This window comes from Dendronephthya gigantea, unplaced genomic scaffold (genome assembly GCF_004324835.1).
Source record: "Dendronephthya gigantea isolate DGI-Jeju-01 unplaced genomic scaffold, DenGig_1.0 000023F, whole genome shotgun sequence".
NCBI classification, from domain to species: domain Eukaryota; kingdom Metazoa; phylum Cnidaria; class Anthozoa; order Malacalcyonacea; family Nephtheidae; genus Dendronephthya; species Dendronephthya gigantea.
Genome location: NW_021163033.1, coordinates 169,582 through 184,117, shown reverse-complemented (window position 1 = coordinate 184,117; position 14,536 = coordinate 169,582). Strand labels below are relative to the sequence as shown.

Here is a 14,536-nt window from a genome sequence, read left to right as displayed (position 1 = left end):
TATGGCGACCTGTTATGAGCTCACCACGTTCGCTGTCTTCCCAGAGAAATATATAATCATTTATGCAAAATACTTGTTTTTTACGAGCTTAAGAAAAGCTCACTTAATCCGAAAACATTGCTTCATGATTAATTACCAAAGTCAAGTGCTCGCAGAACGTTTTCGGTAACAATTGCTTCAATTTCTTCCCAATATGTTGTTGTTTTCGTTCAATATTTTTAAAAGCATGAAAATAACATCCACCTGCAGTTGTTTATGACAGAATTCATCGTTCTTTTTGTAGTCGTAGGAGTCAATTCTCTTTTGTATGTGCACAATTTTATAGCCGAAGAAAACAGGCGACTTAATGCGCGCACCTATAATTCAATTTTTCTTTTTTTGTTCATCGATTTCAAAATGATTTGATTGTATATTTCACGTTTGTTTTGGATATTGGTTAGGGACAAATGTATCAATTCTAAACTGATCTTCACAATTTCGACCCTGTTTAACAGATGCAGAGTTAAATGGTTAAGTTTGAACGCATGTAGGAAGGTGCAAAAGTTTATAAACTCAATTAGCACTCGCTTTCAACCACAAAATTCATCTCAAAGTTCATCTGTCTGTCGACACGAATAGTGATTTCTCGTCAAACAGAATTTTGCCATCGTGCAGTGTTGGAACATTTTGTTAAAAGCTAGCTGTTGTAAGCTCGTTAAACGGAGGTGAAACAGCTTTCGAAGAGCGCTTTAGCGAAAGTGGATAATAAAATATGTTTGTTATAAACAAACGAATTCCATCGACACATGACGTCATTTGAAAGGACTTTCCCAACAAAATTTGCAATCATGGAATCAAATCTATAATCTTTGGCTCTATTTGTGAATGATAACGCTATTATATTGGCTTACTTTGACACATTGTCTGCTGGATATTAGGTTATATATAGCCTGGAGTTAGTGACCGAGTGACTGATATTGTCCTATGATACACCCCCTAGTGGGCAAGGGTAACAATACGATGTTGTAACACCAGCTGGCTTCAGTGTGAGATGGCAAAATAAGTTATTGAAATTCAAGCTTCAATGATTTCTAATTAGAAAACGGAAGCATGTCATATCGCTGCGCACTTACCAATTGCGAGCAGCAACTACAAGGTTGATTTTAATGAAATACCGCTGCGCTTTCGCGGGGCACAAGTGCCCATCGCATTGCTTGCCTGCAAGGCTGACGCTTCACCTGCAGCGAGACACCTGAAAAGCAGGCGGGGTTCCACAATAGTCGAGAAGATTAGCCGATGTTTTGTCTCCATTCATCACCTTACACGAATACTTTTTTTAAATATTTTCATTTTTTTTCAAAATAAATAGCGTGCGTAAACTCTTCGATACAATTGTCATATTTTATTAAATTATGGCATTTTCAGCCAATCAGAGCCCGAAGATTCTAGCCAATTGCGAAGCGAATATACGAACCAATCATAATCCAGTCCGATCATTGAATAGTTTGGCAAACTTTGGTAATTTTGGCCACATTTGAAACCACATTTGGGCTTTGACCGATTTTTTATTGAAATTTTAAAGAATTTGGAAATATCGTTTAAAAATTTAAATTTTTTATTAATATTTTCTAGAGAAAAGGATATCTTAAACATAAACTCAGATTAAAAAGATTTTCTTTTATTCTGTGGCAAAAAAGTAATTGAATAATGATATTAAGTTATTAACTAGATTGTATTAAAGTCATATTGCATAATTGCATATTATAAAACGAAGTTTAACGTTTTTGTACATTTTTTCAACTATTTTAAGATTGCTCTAGACATACATCACAGATTCAGACTTTCTATCCAAATTTGAAGAAAAGTGGGGCCCATTTTAGGAATATTGCTTGCCATAATTGCTTGCCATTAGATAATAATCCTACTCAGATATCACTTTTGAACAGAAAGTCCACATTTGGTAATGATTGTGTTTGTATATTGTTAAACTAGCAACTACATTTTCTTGGTCTCACACACAAGTATAAATAGTTTAAAATTCATTATTATCATGAGCATTTTAAGGCTTCATATTCTGTGATAGCTTTAGCTAGTTCTCTCCTTGCTTTTATGACCATCTTCTCCTGTTTTCTAATGTCTGCCTTTGTAATTTTTATCGGTTTCTTCAATGGTTGTCCTTTGTGTGTACCTTTTGGTATTTTTTCATTTGCTATGTCTCGTTCTATTTGAAGTGTCATAACAATTGAATGCAGTAATGAACAAAATTCTCCATTTGTTTCCGAAAATATATCAAAATCAACCAGACCATTTTTACCATTCATATTCTGTAGACGCCTTTCCCAATAGATTTGCCGAGGTGAGACAAGCCCCATCTCATTCCCATTGGAGACATGAACTAAATTTGAATCCAAACCATTGACAGTGGGGTTAGGATTTTTAGATACAAATGTCACAGAGGTATTATCAATTGTTTTTGGTTCCCTATATGGCATGGACGCCATACTATTATAGTCACAGAAGTCCTTTCCATATGCATCAATATTGCAGATTGGCTTCTTTCGTTTCCTGGTTGTAGTTCTGTCTACAAAAGTACCCGTACGGTAATCAAATTTGCTCAAGTCTTTCTCCACACCACCATCCATTTGAAACAGTAGCTTTTCCATATCTGGTTTGGAGCGGACCTTCTTTCCTGTGGGACTAGTTCATAAACAATGCATTAATTGTAGTGCAAATATGAAATATATTCATCTAAGACCCACCAGACACAGCTCTGACTTACTCAAGACAATGCATTAGTACACCCCGCCTAAATAGTGTCAGAGTACTATGATATTCCCAGCAAAATATTTGATATTTCTTTTGACTTCAAAGCTACTAGCCTGCAAGTGTTTTACATGCTTTGTAAGCTTATAAATCATTGAAAATTTTACTAAATTCTCCATTCAAACAGCGATTTTTTGAAATATTGACACAATTTTAGCAAACGGCAAGAACTACCTGTAGTAATACACATCGCTTTTGCCTGCAGAACTGCCGGATTTTCGCATAACAACGACTCGTGTCCAGCCAGGCAATGCCTCGCAAGGCGTTCTCGATTTCTCTTCGACAGATCCGTTTGTTTGTGGCGGAGTTTCAGCTAATTGTTTAACTTCTATTTGGGGTTCTGGTTCGGGCAAGACCTCCATGTTGCAATCTACCGACCGTCCGACTCCGACAGGAAGTCTGGGGCACAGTTTTGGTATGACGTCACTTCTCATATGTCATCATGGATGTCTCAATGACGTCATTACTCTCAGGTCCCACCATGATGTCATGACCCAGTTCCAGCCATATTGGCATGGCAATGTTACAAAATGTTTCATTCTTGTCTATTCTCATTGGAATTGCAACAGATCTACTGGTCTTGGATGTTTTGCATTGTCACCTGACTTTCACAGGGGAGGTATGTGTGTTATGGTGTACAATTGTGTATGATAAGGGCAAAGTGAGGTACGGATATGTGAAGACCCCAAAGTTGAATTTTGTCCACCCATCTAACTTGCAAACAAATCACATATATATTTTCTTTTATTATAAACAAATACTCCTACAGTCTCACAGAAAACATTACTAACTATTCACCTCAATATCATCAATAGTAAAAGCTTATTGTCTTGATATCTTGACATACATATATACATACAAAAAGTAAATTTATATAAACAAATATTGCATAACTGTATTGTCCTAGTGCTGACCAGAAACCCCCAATGCTTTAAACTTCAAATAATCATATTCCTCCAGCGCATCCGCTAATCGTTTTCTAATATATTGCACTCTTTCCTCCTGACGACGAATGTCAGAATCACAGACTTTAAATGGAGCACACAATGGCTGGGCTGCGTTCAACCAAACACAAGGATTTTTCTCAAATGCTTTGAGGGACATATTTTGACCGGAAATGTTCTTCTTTGTCATGTATAAGTCTGTTGTAAGACTGTTCACAAGTGAACCCCATTCTTTCTTGGGGCCAAGAGGTCGAAAAAGGCTTGGTAACTCATACTCATCCAGATTGTTATCATTCTCATCTACCACATGCAAACCTTGCAGGCATTTCTCCCAGAAGATCGAGCGTGGTTGCTGAGCAGTACTGCCTTTGGTATCAAATTTCTTGTCGACACCTGACACATATATTGGTGAGTTGTTTACAACCGTGACAGGCTGGCGAGTAAATTTAATTGCGGTTTGCCTTAGTGGGATCTTTGTGGGGGAGGCTCCTTGAGCAGCAAAGTCTCTAGTGAATATGTCAGCCTTTCTTTTCCGACTGCTATTCCGTACAATTCCATTTGTCATAGTTCCCGTTCTGAAGTCAAAATTCCTCAAGTCGACTTTGCCTTTCAGGAAATCTTGAACTTGTGGCTTTGAACGAAACTTTTTGCCACAGGGACTATAGGTTGAAAATGATTAAAAAAGCTTTAGTATGACATGAATTGGTCCTTTACTCTTGTTGAAGATTTGGTTTTATAGGTAGTAGTTTACAATATGTTTGTATCAAAGCTGGCAAATCAATACAAAGATCAACAACACTTGTAGTTCACAATCCTGTGGCTCTTTCTAAAAAAGTTTTATTGACAAAGAAATAGGGTATCAACGAATGTGAGCGGACATTGTTACCTGTAATAATAGATATCAACTCTGCCTGCTGAATTGCCCGACTTTCTAATAACAACTTCCCTGCTCCAGCCGTGAGGAAGCCCTTCACACTCAGTGCGATAACGCTCTTTAGCGTCTCCCTTTCTTTCCCGTAGTTCACGATCCATTAAAGCGATTTTAAACGCAAACAAAAGAGTTTTTATCCTGAAAAGAAGGCTAATTCATCAATGGGTGAATGACAGAATGAGGCTCAATGAGCTGAATTGCTGAAGTGGCGCAAGGGGACTGAAAACTAGTATTATGAGAGCGTTGTTACTGAATTTTGTCAGAAATAAAACTGTATTTATCAGTGATAATATCTTTTTTTTCGACGGAGATGGTATCATTTCATGTCTATTTCTTATTCACAACATAACAAGATATGCTGTATTGTTAACTAGTTAACACAGGCTCTTTATTTCAGTTATTTACTTCTTAAAGATTTTCTCTATATTATTAACTGCAATACTTCATGTAATCATAAAACAAGGATAGTATACTGCAGGAAAGATCACAACCGAAATGGATACAAAATATTGACTTTCAGTGCGTTTTCAAGGCAGTTATAGCCTGAAATTTACCAAGGATACGATATTTGACTATGGTTTGTCAAATGGGTCGTACATAGGTGGCCATATCGGTATTTATCTAGCCTAAGTTTCCATGAGAATATGAAGTAATTTCTTGGTTTTATCGCAAAATGGCAGGTCTGATTCCAAATGGCAGATCTGCCTGGTTCTCGTTGTCTACACCGGAAACAAAGAAAAATATTTGGTTTGAAAATGGAGGTCGTTTAGAGCCAGATCCCTTTGAAGCTGATTTTCTTTTTGCAGAAGACAGTGAAGCTCTTGATGTGCAAAGGTTAGTTATCCAATGTTCTTTAAACTTGAGGGCTATCCCAGGGGTTAAAGTCCATTTTGTTCGTTATTATGACAATGCTTCTTGTTTACTGATAGGATTTTTGACAGTGAAGAGTTTCTGTCAGGTCATTTGACAGTGTTTCATTCGGACATCATTATTGCTGCTGCAAAGGAAGAGGTTGCTTCAATCGATGTTATGAAGGCAATTCTTCTTCCTGAAAGACAGTTGAATGGTAGGCCATGAGGAGAAAGGATAGTGGTTAAAGGATGGTGGTAGTTGATAGAAGATATGATTGTTTACTGGATGATAGTGGTTGGATGATGGTGATGAGATGATTGTGGTTGTGAGGATGGTGATCAGACGATGGCAGTTTGGTGATGGTGTTGAGATGATGGTGGATGGTTGATGGTGACGAGATAATGGTTGATGGTGATGAGATAATGGTTGATGGTGATAAGATGAGGTGGTTATGATGATGCTTATGAAATGATGGTGGTTTGGTGATGGTGACAAGACCATGGTGGTTGTGATGATGGTGATCACATTATGGTAATTGTGGCTTTGGTGATCCGATGATTGATCTCTTTCACCTTAGAACTTGGGATCGAAATTTCACAGAGTTCCATAGATGACCACAGAGATGATAAAACTCATAAAAACAATAATTCATCGCATCTCTCTGAGTCTGGGAACTCCTTGAAAAACAGTCTTAGATCTTCCTCAAAAGCATCCTCAAAGAATCACCCAACTTGTGAAACAGCACAACCCAAAGATCAAACAACAAACACTCGCCAGAAGGACGAATCCCTACAGAGACTTGAAACAGCACAACCCAAAGATCAAACAAACACTCGCCAGAAGGACGAATCCCCACAGAGACTTGAAACAGCACAACCCAGAAATCAAACAACAAACACTCGCCAGAAGGACGAATCCCCACAGAGACTTGAAACAGCACAACCCAAAAATCAAACAACAAACACTCGCCAGAAGGACGAATCCCCACAGAGACTTGCAAGCACTTCTGCAAGTGGTTACTCTGTATCTTCAACATCTAGAACAACATCTGTGTGTAGAGATCAGAGAGCATCGACGAAGCCTACCACCACTCAAAGTCAAACCCCGGAGACCACGTTTATTGGAGATGAGATATCCCAGCAGACCAACGCCAGTACTGGAGGTGATTTCTCGGAATCTTCAGCAGCCACCAGCGTGGTATCTATGAATGAAGATCAAAAAGTGGGTCGTGCTGTATCAGAGAAACTAAAATCTGAAGTTCCGAAGATCATTTTTGTAGGAGAAGAGAGATCTCTACGGGACATTACGGATAGTGCAGGGGGACCCTATTTTACTACTAAATTGTCCTCGACACCCAACGAATCATCCGTGAATGTAGATGGTTTCTGCACATGCAGCGATGATGACTTCGACCTATTTAATGAAAGTTTAACTCCCGGTAAGCAAATCTGCAAATGACATATTGTGTTTCTTAAAAAGTATTGATCATTAGGCTTAACATGTAAAGCCAGAAACAAATTACTCAAAAATACATCGTCAGCAATGACAAAAGCTATACAACAATAGTTCATAATTCAAAATAACAATAATAACAATAAAAACAACAGCAACACGTCAAATTTTCTTTCCACAGATATCATCGACGTTGCAGATGTTAATGTTCCACGTTTATTGTTGAAGGATTTTATCCCAGGACTCGATGGCTGTCGCATAAAGGGGATACAGGGAGACGCCGTGGTTTAAAACAAACAAAAGTCAACTTAAGTTCTAGTGTATTTCGAGTTTTTTTCCTCCCGTGCTTTTCAACCATACCTAGAACCTAAATATTGTATTATGGTGTGGTTACAAAGAGGTAAAATTGACAATTATTTCATCAGGATCCGGCGGATCGGCAAGTCCCATGCATTTATTTTTTTAACTCAAAATTTGAAGTGTTTTTTTTTCTGCACTGTCAATGCAAAGTACCTTTCTCTGCTGGTACTCTCAACTTGTGTTGTCTTTGGTAAAACTCTGGACTTGACATTGATATGATTATCTCTTGGATTTTGATTCCTGGCAAGAATAGCTACTATTGATATTTCTTTATTGTGACATATTATACAGGTTTTCCTTGTGAAATATATTTTGTACATACGGCTGACCCAACTGTGCAAAACTCTCCTTGAACTGTTAATTATTAAACGCTAAATACTCAAATATACAAATTAGGCTTATTTCACTATAAATCTTTACAATTCCATCTCCACTAACATTGACATAAAATCTTTCACAAGGTTACATGCAAGGTTTATGACTCATAATCATCTCAAACCCACTCTAAAAATGCGTCCTACATAAAAAGTCCCCGTCAAAATTGGCGGCAATCTGCAATCGTGCGTGTGTCTATGCTCTTTTCATGAATGAACCCACTGCATGTTGCATGAAATTTAGAAGGACTCTGATTTTCATCAAACGTTCGTTTCATCTTCATGGAGAGAACTTGAAAACTGTCCCGTTTTCAGCAACAGCAAACATGTTTTGATCACCAACAGCAACGTGTGTGAATCTCTCATTAAGGACCTTGATCCATCGCTTGTGTCCCAAAGGCATCTTCTCGCAAATCGCGGCTATTCGATATAAGTTTTGGTTTCTCCCGATTCCATATATGCTGCCAGTTTTTCCTGCATCCAGCTGAATAAAGTCACCTGAAACGTTTATATGGGCATCAATATAGAATCGAGCTGTAGTAGACCGGATTGATAGGGGACCCACTTAAAATTTTCTTCAACTTCGACCTGTGTTTATGTTTTTTTTGCATGGTTGGGCAAAAAAGATGTCGTACCACTTCATGTTCACTAGTGGAAATTTAAGACCTTGGATGTCCGAATTAAAAAGTCTATAAAATGTCCATAGAAATGCAAAATTTTCTTTGCAAATGCAGCACTTTGTTGGATCACAATGTTGAAATAAAAAAATGATATATGTTCTAATGTCTACGGACATTTACAACGCGAATTGAAGCTTGGCGAAGAATGAGGTTGGATGGATTCTTTTGCTCTAAAAACTTCGTCTAATTTTCTATACCTGGTATATCAGTCCAGTTTGTTCCCTTGCAGTTTTCAACGCTGACACCCTTACGAAAAGCAACAGTACCATCAGATCGAACTGCAAAGCACCCATAATCACCACACGATACATGTTTAGCGGCACCAGGCACTTTTATCCAACTGCTACCAAAGGGTGATTGTGTTGTGATGTTTGCACGACAGTAAATCTCGTTTGCGCCGTTAACAGCATAAACCACTCCAGAACTTCCCGAGTCGATTTGGATCAGTTGGTTTTCATTTTTTGGAAATGGAATATGTTTCCAAGACGTTCCAAAAACAGTAACTAAACGAAATAATTGGTTATTCATTTGTGATGGAAGAACAACGCTAGTGACGCTGTTATTGTGTCGTCAAATATTTTATCGTATTTTAAGTGATTGATTTAGATTTACCTTCTCTCACTAAAACACTGTCACTAGAGTTAATGCCCCAAGTACCAGCTTTGCCACTTGAAATGTATTTCATTTGGGCATTTTGATCAACTAAGGTCCACTGATCGTCAACTAAGGTCCACAAGCTTAAATCATCTTTGACTCCCCATGTCTGTTCACCGCTGTCAACCTGTTTCATTACATCCGGCAACATCATCGGAGTTTTTCTGTTGAAAACCTGGTTTAATTCCTCTATATATGAAAGCAAAAATTGTAATTCTAATTCCCGTCACGAATTATGGTGGTAGTGATGGTGATCATGGGGTAATGATGATGATGGTTGGGGGTGGTGATGATGGTGGTGGTCCAGTATGGTGATGACGGTAGTCAGTAGTGGTACAATGTAGCTACCTTCTAAACACATGCAGTTGTATGACGCATATCCCTCTGGGCATTCACATTGGCAGGTTTTCTCGTGACACACTTGAGCATTAATGCAGGGTTTGGTACAGCACGTTAGTGGACCCTGTCATCAAGATACAAAGTATGCATGTGTATAATTTGGAACATCTAGTGAGGCTACACTATTGGTTAAACAATAGCCGTGGGGATAAACCGTTTCACAAAAGAAAAAAGTTGATGAGACGGCATGAAAGTTTGAGTCAAGCTAAGAGATAAGAAGTTGCAGCAACTGATATTTTGTTAAGATACTGTTTGGGTATCATGAAACTCACCGATATGTAATAGTCGAAATCGCGGTCGTTACCATAGGAATTTTTATCCGCCACTGTTTCAGAGTAAAGAAAGCACTGTAGTGAATTAGGGCATTCGTCGACGCCACGAGCGATTCCAAACGAGCGACATGTTGGATTTCCAATGCATCTAGAATAACATTCTCCATTTTTCGCCACGCAGGATTTTTCTATGGCATCGATCAAAGGTTTCTTCTCTGTACAAAAGAAATGAGAGAATCTATTCTAGAAGTAAAACAATACAACATTGCAAAGCTGTGTGAGGTTGGGAAGGATTGAAAGGGAAACGCTGGATAAAATATTGCAATAAAGCGGTTATATTGTCAATACACCAGTTAGACTAGCAGTACCGCATTATTCAAATGACATTTAGGAAAAGTAAATGTGAACTGAAACACTAAATATAACATTGTAAAGTCGTCAGTATGTTATTGTGTTTGTAGCAACAGCAGGCGCTCACTCAGACTTGTAGTAATGTAATGAAAAACTGACATTGATAAAGTTTAAAGACACTGAATAAAACATTGCAAAGCAAACATTGTAAGTACTAGACCAGTCAACAGCACGGAAAAGTTGACTTATGACCAGCACTATAGTAATTTAACTACTAACTAAAAAAACTGCCCATGACTGTCTGAAATAGGTTTTCAAAAAGTACCTTTTATTGGTTTTGCAGCAATAATACTGCAAGAACTATCAGCACCTGTAAAAAGAAATACGTTTTATGAAAGTCATTAATCAAAATTTAATGGTTTGAAATTTAAAAACAAAGACCTAGTCGAAATGCACGATAATGATTTCATTTTTTTTATCGAACTGTCACCACACCTAAGAGGAAAGTTACACAGGATTCTCGCGGGTGTCTAAAGGATGACAAAACAAGAAAAGCTTGTGTATTCCAGCACGTTTCACTTTGAACATTTACAGGTTGTTCCATGACGTTCGACTTGACAGTCGTTATGAATCGAAATGATCGTTTGATTAAAATTCCACTGGCGACTTTCACAGTTAATCGTTCCTAGTTTCTGTGTCAAAGGAATATCTCTCGCTGTCGCTCTATAGATTGGGATTGTGACCTGGCCGCACTACTTGCCAAAAAAACCCGGTGGTATGGTTTGAGAGCTTCGCTCATAACGACCGCGCAAACCGGCTTCTTCTCACATTCCGATTCCCTGCATGCAATCAACACATTCCCAAACCTGTGTTGCACTCAAGAAGACATGTTTTGTTTGTCCATGAAAGAGGTTTTTACTAGCTAATATTGTTTTATTAGGTGTTTGTACAAACTATATTGAAACAAATACAAAATAAATGTCACGAATTTTGCAAACTTGACAAACACTTACTTTTGATCGCTGTAAGCTGAACCAATTTTGTGAGTATGCCAAGCAACAGAAAAATAATCCAAAATATTGTAGTATTGCAAGATGAAATCGACAATCGCGGTACATTAAAAGCCATTTTTTATTTCTACTATATTTCCATGTAATAGAAGTGTTGTTTTTTCTACTTTGCTGAGCCGATACGGCGCCAGTATGTATGCAGGTACCATTTGCTAACAACTAAATGAGCTTTCAAATAAAAAAATACAAAATGTTTGACGCGCATGACGTCATATGACTTTACAGCATCTTCTAGGCTAATAAATTAAACACAAGTTATAATCATGAAATCTCGTTACGAAGATACGAACGTTTTCCTATACACATGCAGTTTAATTATAATCTCGTTTATCCAGCCGTTTGAGTTTTTTTTGTGATTTCTTCGACGACAAGATTCCAGTGGAATTTATATATCATCTAAATCATGTTATAATATATGGAATTTATGTATCATAAAGTATATCATCTTCTAAGTTCGCTTAACCTAATTATTATATCAATGTCAGTTAGCACTGGTGGAGATATATATATGTGTTTTCGCGAATTTGGTAAAATGCCAAGGTGCAGTGCGTATATATGCTACAAAGTTGTAACTGCGAAAGCTCTGGTAGTTTGCCATTGGTGCTTAGCCATATTTGGGACAGTTAAGCCGAGCACAGTCCCGCAGTCCTGCAGTTGCAGGATTATTAGTATCATTAGATAAGTATTAAGCTGATAAACATTGTTAATTGAATACAGTAATCGTGCCATTTTCAGAAAGTGCAATAAAGTTTTCCTGGCCAACAGTGACGTCCGTGAACCTTCCCTCCAGAATCTTCGACCATTTTTCGCCGGTTGGATTTTCCGCACACACTCCTAGTCTTCTGTACACTTCATGCTCAGGAGAGATGGCGTATACACTGCCCGTCACCCCAGAGTCCAACTCTATGAAGAGTCCATCGACCTGCAACCATGCGATTCCCGCGCAATTGTCGGCTGTCACGCCAGTGCGAAACAACATAGAGTTGTCTGGTTTGATTCCCCAGCAACCAAACTCGCCACATGAAACGTACTTGAATTTAACATCAGGAATATAAATCCAGCTGTGGGTTCCACTTGGAGTAGCCTTGGTGATACTGGGCATACAGAAGAGGTCGTTATTGTAGCTAACGCCATATACCACTCCGAAATTACCGGAATCGATTTGTTTCAATCCGCCAGGAATTTGTGTCCAACTATTTCCTTTTGGGTTCGAATCTGAAACGCCTTCTCTAAAGAAGATACCATGGTTTACATTGATCCCCCAAACTCCGGATGGACCGCTTGTAACACAAATTAGGCCTCCCGGGATTCCTGACCAGCTTCCGGGAGTCTGCCGTAAGTTTTGCACCCATATTTTGCCAGCCTTGGTAACTGCCCATATGTGAACGTCTATATCTAACTGGGCAACATCTCCCGCTAACATCTGTTTTCCTGGGCGATTAAACTGACGACTTGTGTTTTCTAAATTCAAGAAAAGTTTCGCTTTACAGGTTGTGGAAAAAACAGTTCCTATCATACCTGTTTTCAACCGTATAGTGGCAGTGCCTGAACTATAATTTTAAGATTATTAGAATTAAAACTATAATTCGTTCATGCGCTTACTGGATGGACAAACGCAGCCTGTAGAAGTGTATCCTTTTGTACACGAACATTTGCAACTCTTCCCATCACATAAACCGTTGTTATAACACCTTTCACGACAACAGGTCTGCGACTCCTGCAGATAATTAGAAAAATATCATGCCAGGCGAGTCTCATAGATATATAATTAATAAATCTCTACCTGCTATAGGGGTTCTTTTCTGTTCTGCATGTTTGGATACAGAGTGTTTAGGTTCGAGGGTTGCGAGCCTTCCTTTGACAACAATACTTTTACTGCAATTGTTTTTTGCTTACCAGAAAATAATACGTCGCTTCTTTATCGCTCAGAAATAAATCTTCGTTGAGAGTTGTTTCGTTGTAAAAGAGACATAATGAACTGCAATTGCTTGTCTTTGCCACAGCAAATGAACGACACAGCGACAGGTGAAGACACTCAACAAAACATTCACCCTTTCTTTCGCCACAGCGAATTTTCAATGGACTCATAGACAACTTTGTCTCTAAAATACAAAATACCCATGCAAAATTGATTAGTTTTCATTATATATATATACTCTTTTCGTTCATACTTTCCAACTTAGCGTTTCACTGTATTCCACTATATTTTGACACCTTTTTCATCGAAAATTTTCACTTTGTCTGACTTCAAACCGGGGAAAAAAGCGGCTACCATTGTCTCTTGCATGTCAATACAGTTACTATACAATGCCTCTTAGTTATATGCATGTCTATATCTTGTCTAACACTAAAATAAACTGCGGATTTTATTCGTGGATTTATAAAGATGTAACCAGTGGTATATCTTTACTAATTGTATGTTGTTTGTTGCCCTTACTTTTAAATTCTTTGGGCCTGATGAGATCACAACTGTGTTCTGACTCTGCGAAAGCAAGGAAATAATAAGTATATATATAGGGGCATTAAAAACGTGGAAACGTCGAAATGTACGAAAAACGTCGAGTGTTTAATATCTATACTTGCATCATGAAGTGAACAAAAGAGAAATTTGTCTTCGCGTCAATTAATCACTTACAAAATTTCGATAATCTTACAGCCAAAAATAGGAAAATTTGTAGAAATGAACTGCTAAAATTATCATCGGAAATGAGCTGAACTAAAATCAGCAGCTGCTTTACCTTCGTGCTGTAAACTCCCACCAACTTTTCCAATGTAAAATTGCAAATAGAGCTGAAAAATGGTTGAAAGAAACAGCATGTCAGCATACTCTACACACGCTGAATGCTGCTGAAGACTGCTATGGCTGTTGTAAAGCAAACTGTAGTTTATATTTTCAATTATTGATTTGTTGCTGTCAAGTATGCAATTATATATAACATGTTCTGTTAAATGTGTTTCGTTTATATACAAGCTGCATATCATTTGGATTGGTTGTCGACATAATTAAAACTGCCTTAATAATTAATTAGCAAGGCCAAGGGTGCCACAAAATGACTTATTCTCTACAACTATGCATACTGGCTATCAGTATGTTGTACAATACAGGAAATTGTTCATTGTTATTATCGCAAAGTCTTTTGTGATATAGAATTATTAAACAATGTTATTTTGTTTCTCTTGAAAGTGAATTAAAGTTTTTAAATGCAACGTAATATGATAACAGTCCATGCATTCGTAATTAAAATCGGTTATTATCGGAGATAGTTTTGTAAGCAGGTGCAGGGCAGCCGACAAAGTAGTTTTTGCAAGTTTCCGCGGCTAAAGGGAAATAGCAATATATTAACCCAACCGTCTCAGCTCTTGACTAAACTGTGTCGCATATCATGAAATTTTGT

At 37.8% G+C, this 14,536-nt stretch overlaps 4 protein-coding genes across 4 annotated transcripts; 1 reads left to right on the top strand and 3 right to left on the bottom strand.

Annotated features, from left to right (window-relative positions):
* Positions 1-1,671: 1,671 nt before the first annotated feature.
* On the bottom strand, positions 1,672-3,236 carry LOC114522443 (methyl-CpG-binding domain protein 3-like). The gene is made up of 2 exons (XM_028543120.1): positions 2,977-3,236; positions 1,672-2,676 (listed from the first exon to the last, which is right to left on the bottom strand). Exons 1-2 carry the CDS (start codon positions 3,234-3,236, stop codon positions 2,028-2,030), a joined length of 909 nt encoding a protein of 302 aa, XP_028398921.1. The 3' UTR covers positions 1,672-2,027.
* Positions 3,237-3,435: 199 nt separating this feature from the next.
* On the bottom strand, positions 3,436-4,792 carry LOC114522444 (methyl-CpG-binding domain protein 2-like). Its single transcript, XM_028543121.1, has 2 exons — positions 4,633-4,792; positions 3,436-4,405 (listed from the first exon to the last, which is right to left on the bottom strand). The coding sequence occupies exons 1-2, from the start codon at positions 4,776-4,778 to the stop codon at positions 3,706-3,708; spliced, it is 846 nt and encodes a 281-aa protein (XP_028398922.1). The 5' UTR covers positions 4,779-4,792; the 3' UTR covers positions 3,436-3,705.
* An 81-nt stretch (positions 4,793-4,873) lies between these two features.
* LOC114522441 lies at positions 4,874-7,639 on the top strand. The gene is made up of 4 exons (XM_028543118.1): positions 4,874-5,511; positions 5,607-5,743; positions 6,107-6,967; positions 7,163-7,639. The coding sequence occupies exons 1-4, from the start codon at positions 5,351-5,353 to the stop codon at positions 7,270-7,272; spliced, it is 1,269 nt and encodes a 422-aa protein (XP_028398919.1). The 5' UTR covers positions 4,874-5,350; the 3' UTR covers positions 7,273-7,639.
* A 148-nt stretch (positions 7,640-7,787) lies between these two features.
* On the bottom strand, positions 7,788-14,115 carry LOC114522442. The gene is made up of 11 exons (XM_028543119.1): positions 13,880-14,115; positions 13,579-13,623; positions 13,038-13,243; positions 12,744-12,858; positions 11,085-12,602; positions 10,397-10,441; positions 9,721-9,935; positions 9,398-9,512; positions 9,008-9,238; positions 8,593-8,898; positions 7,788-8,213 (listed from the first exon to the last, which is right to left on the bottom strand). The coding sequence occupies exons 5-11, from the start codon at positions 11,197-11,199 to the stop codon at positions 7,996-7,998; spliced, it is 1,245 nt and encodes a 414-aa protein (XP_028398920.1). The 5' UTR covers positions 11,200-12,602; positions 12,744-12,858; positions 13,038-13,243; positions 13,579-13,623; positions 13,880-14,115; the 3' UTR covers positions 7,788-7,995.
* Between the last annotated feature and the right edge of the window lie 421 nt (positions 14,116-14,536).

Coding starts and splice junctions, on each gene's coding strand:
- LOC114522444 (XM_028543121.1), bottom strand. CDS start 4,778: ATGGATCGTGAACTACGGGAAAGAAAGGGAGACGCTAAAGAGCGTTAT. Junction 4,406..4,632: donor GTTGATATCTATTATTACAG/GTAACAATGTCC, acceptor TTCAACCTATAG/TCCCTGTGGCAAAAAGTTTC.
- LOC114522442 (XM_028543119.1), bottom strand. CDS start 11,199: ATGGCTTTTAATGTACCGCGATTGTCGATTTCATCTTGCAATACTACA. Junction 9,513..9,720: donor ATTTCGACTATTACATATCG/GTGAGTTTCATG, acceptor TCTTGATGACAG/GGTCCACTAACGTGCTGTAC. Junction 8,899..9,007: donor CAGTGTTTTAGTGAGAGAAG/GTAAATCTAAAT, acceptor TATTTCGTTTAG/TTACTGTTTTTGGAACGTCT.
- LOC114522441 (XM_028543118.1), top strand. CDS start 5,351: ATGGCAGGTCTGATTCCAAATGGCAGATCTGCCTGGTTCTCGTTGTCT. Junction 5,744..6,106: donor TCCTGAAAGACAGTTGAATG/GTAGGCCATGAG, acceptor CTTTCACCTTAG/AACTTGGGATCGAAATTTCA. Junction 6,968..7,162: donor TAATGAAAGTTTAACTCCCG/GTAAGCAAATCT, acceptor TTCTTTCCACAG/ATATCATCGACGTTGCAGAT.
- LOC114522443 (XM_028543120.1), bottom strand. CDS start 3,236: ATGAGAAGTGACGTCATACCAAAACTGTGCCCCAGACTTCCTGTCGGA. Junction 2,677..2,976: donor AGCGATGTGTATTACTACAG/GTAGTTCTTGCC, acceptor TTTATGAACTAG/TCCCACAGGAAAGAAGGTCC.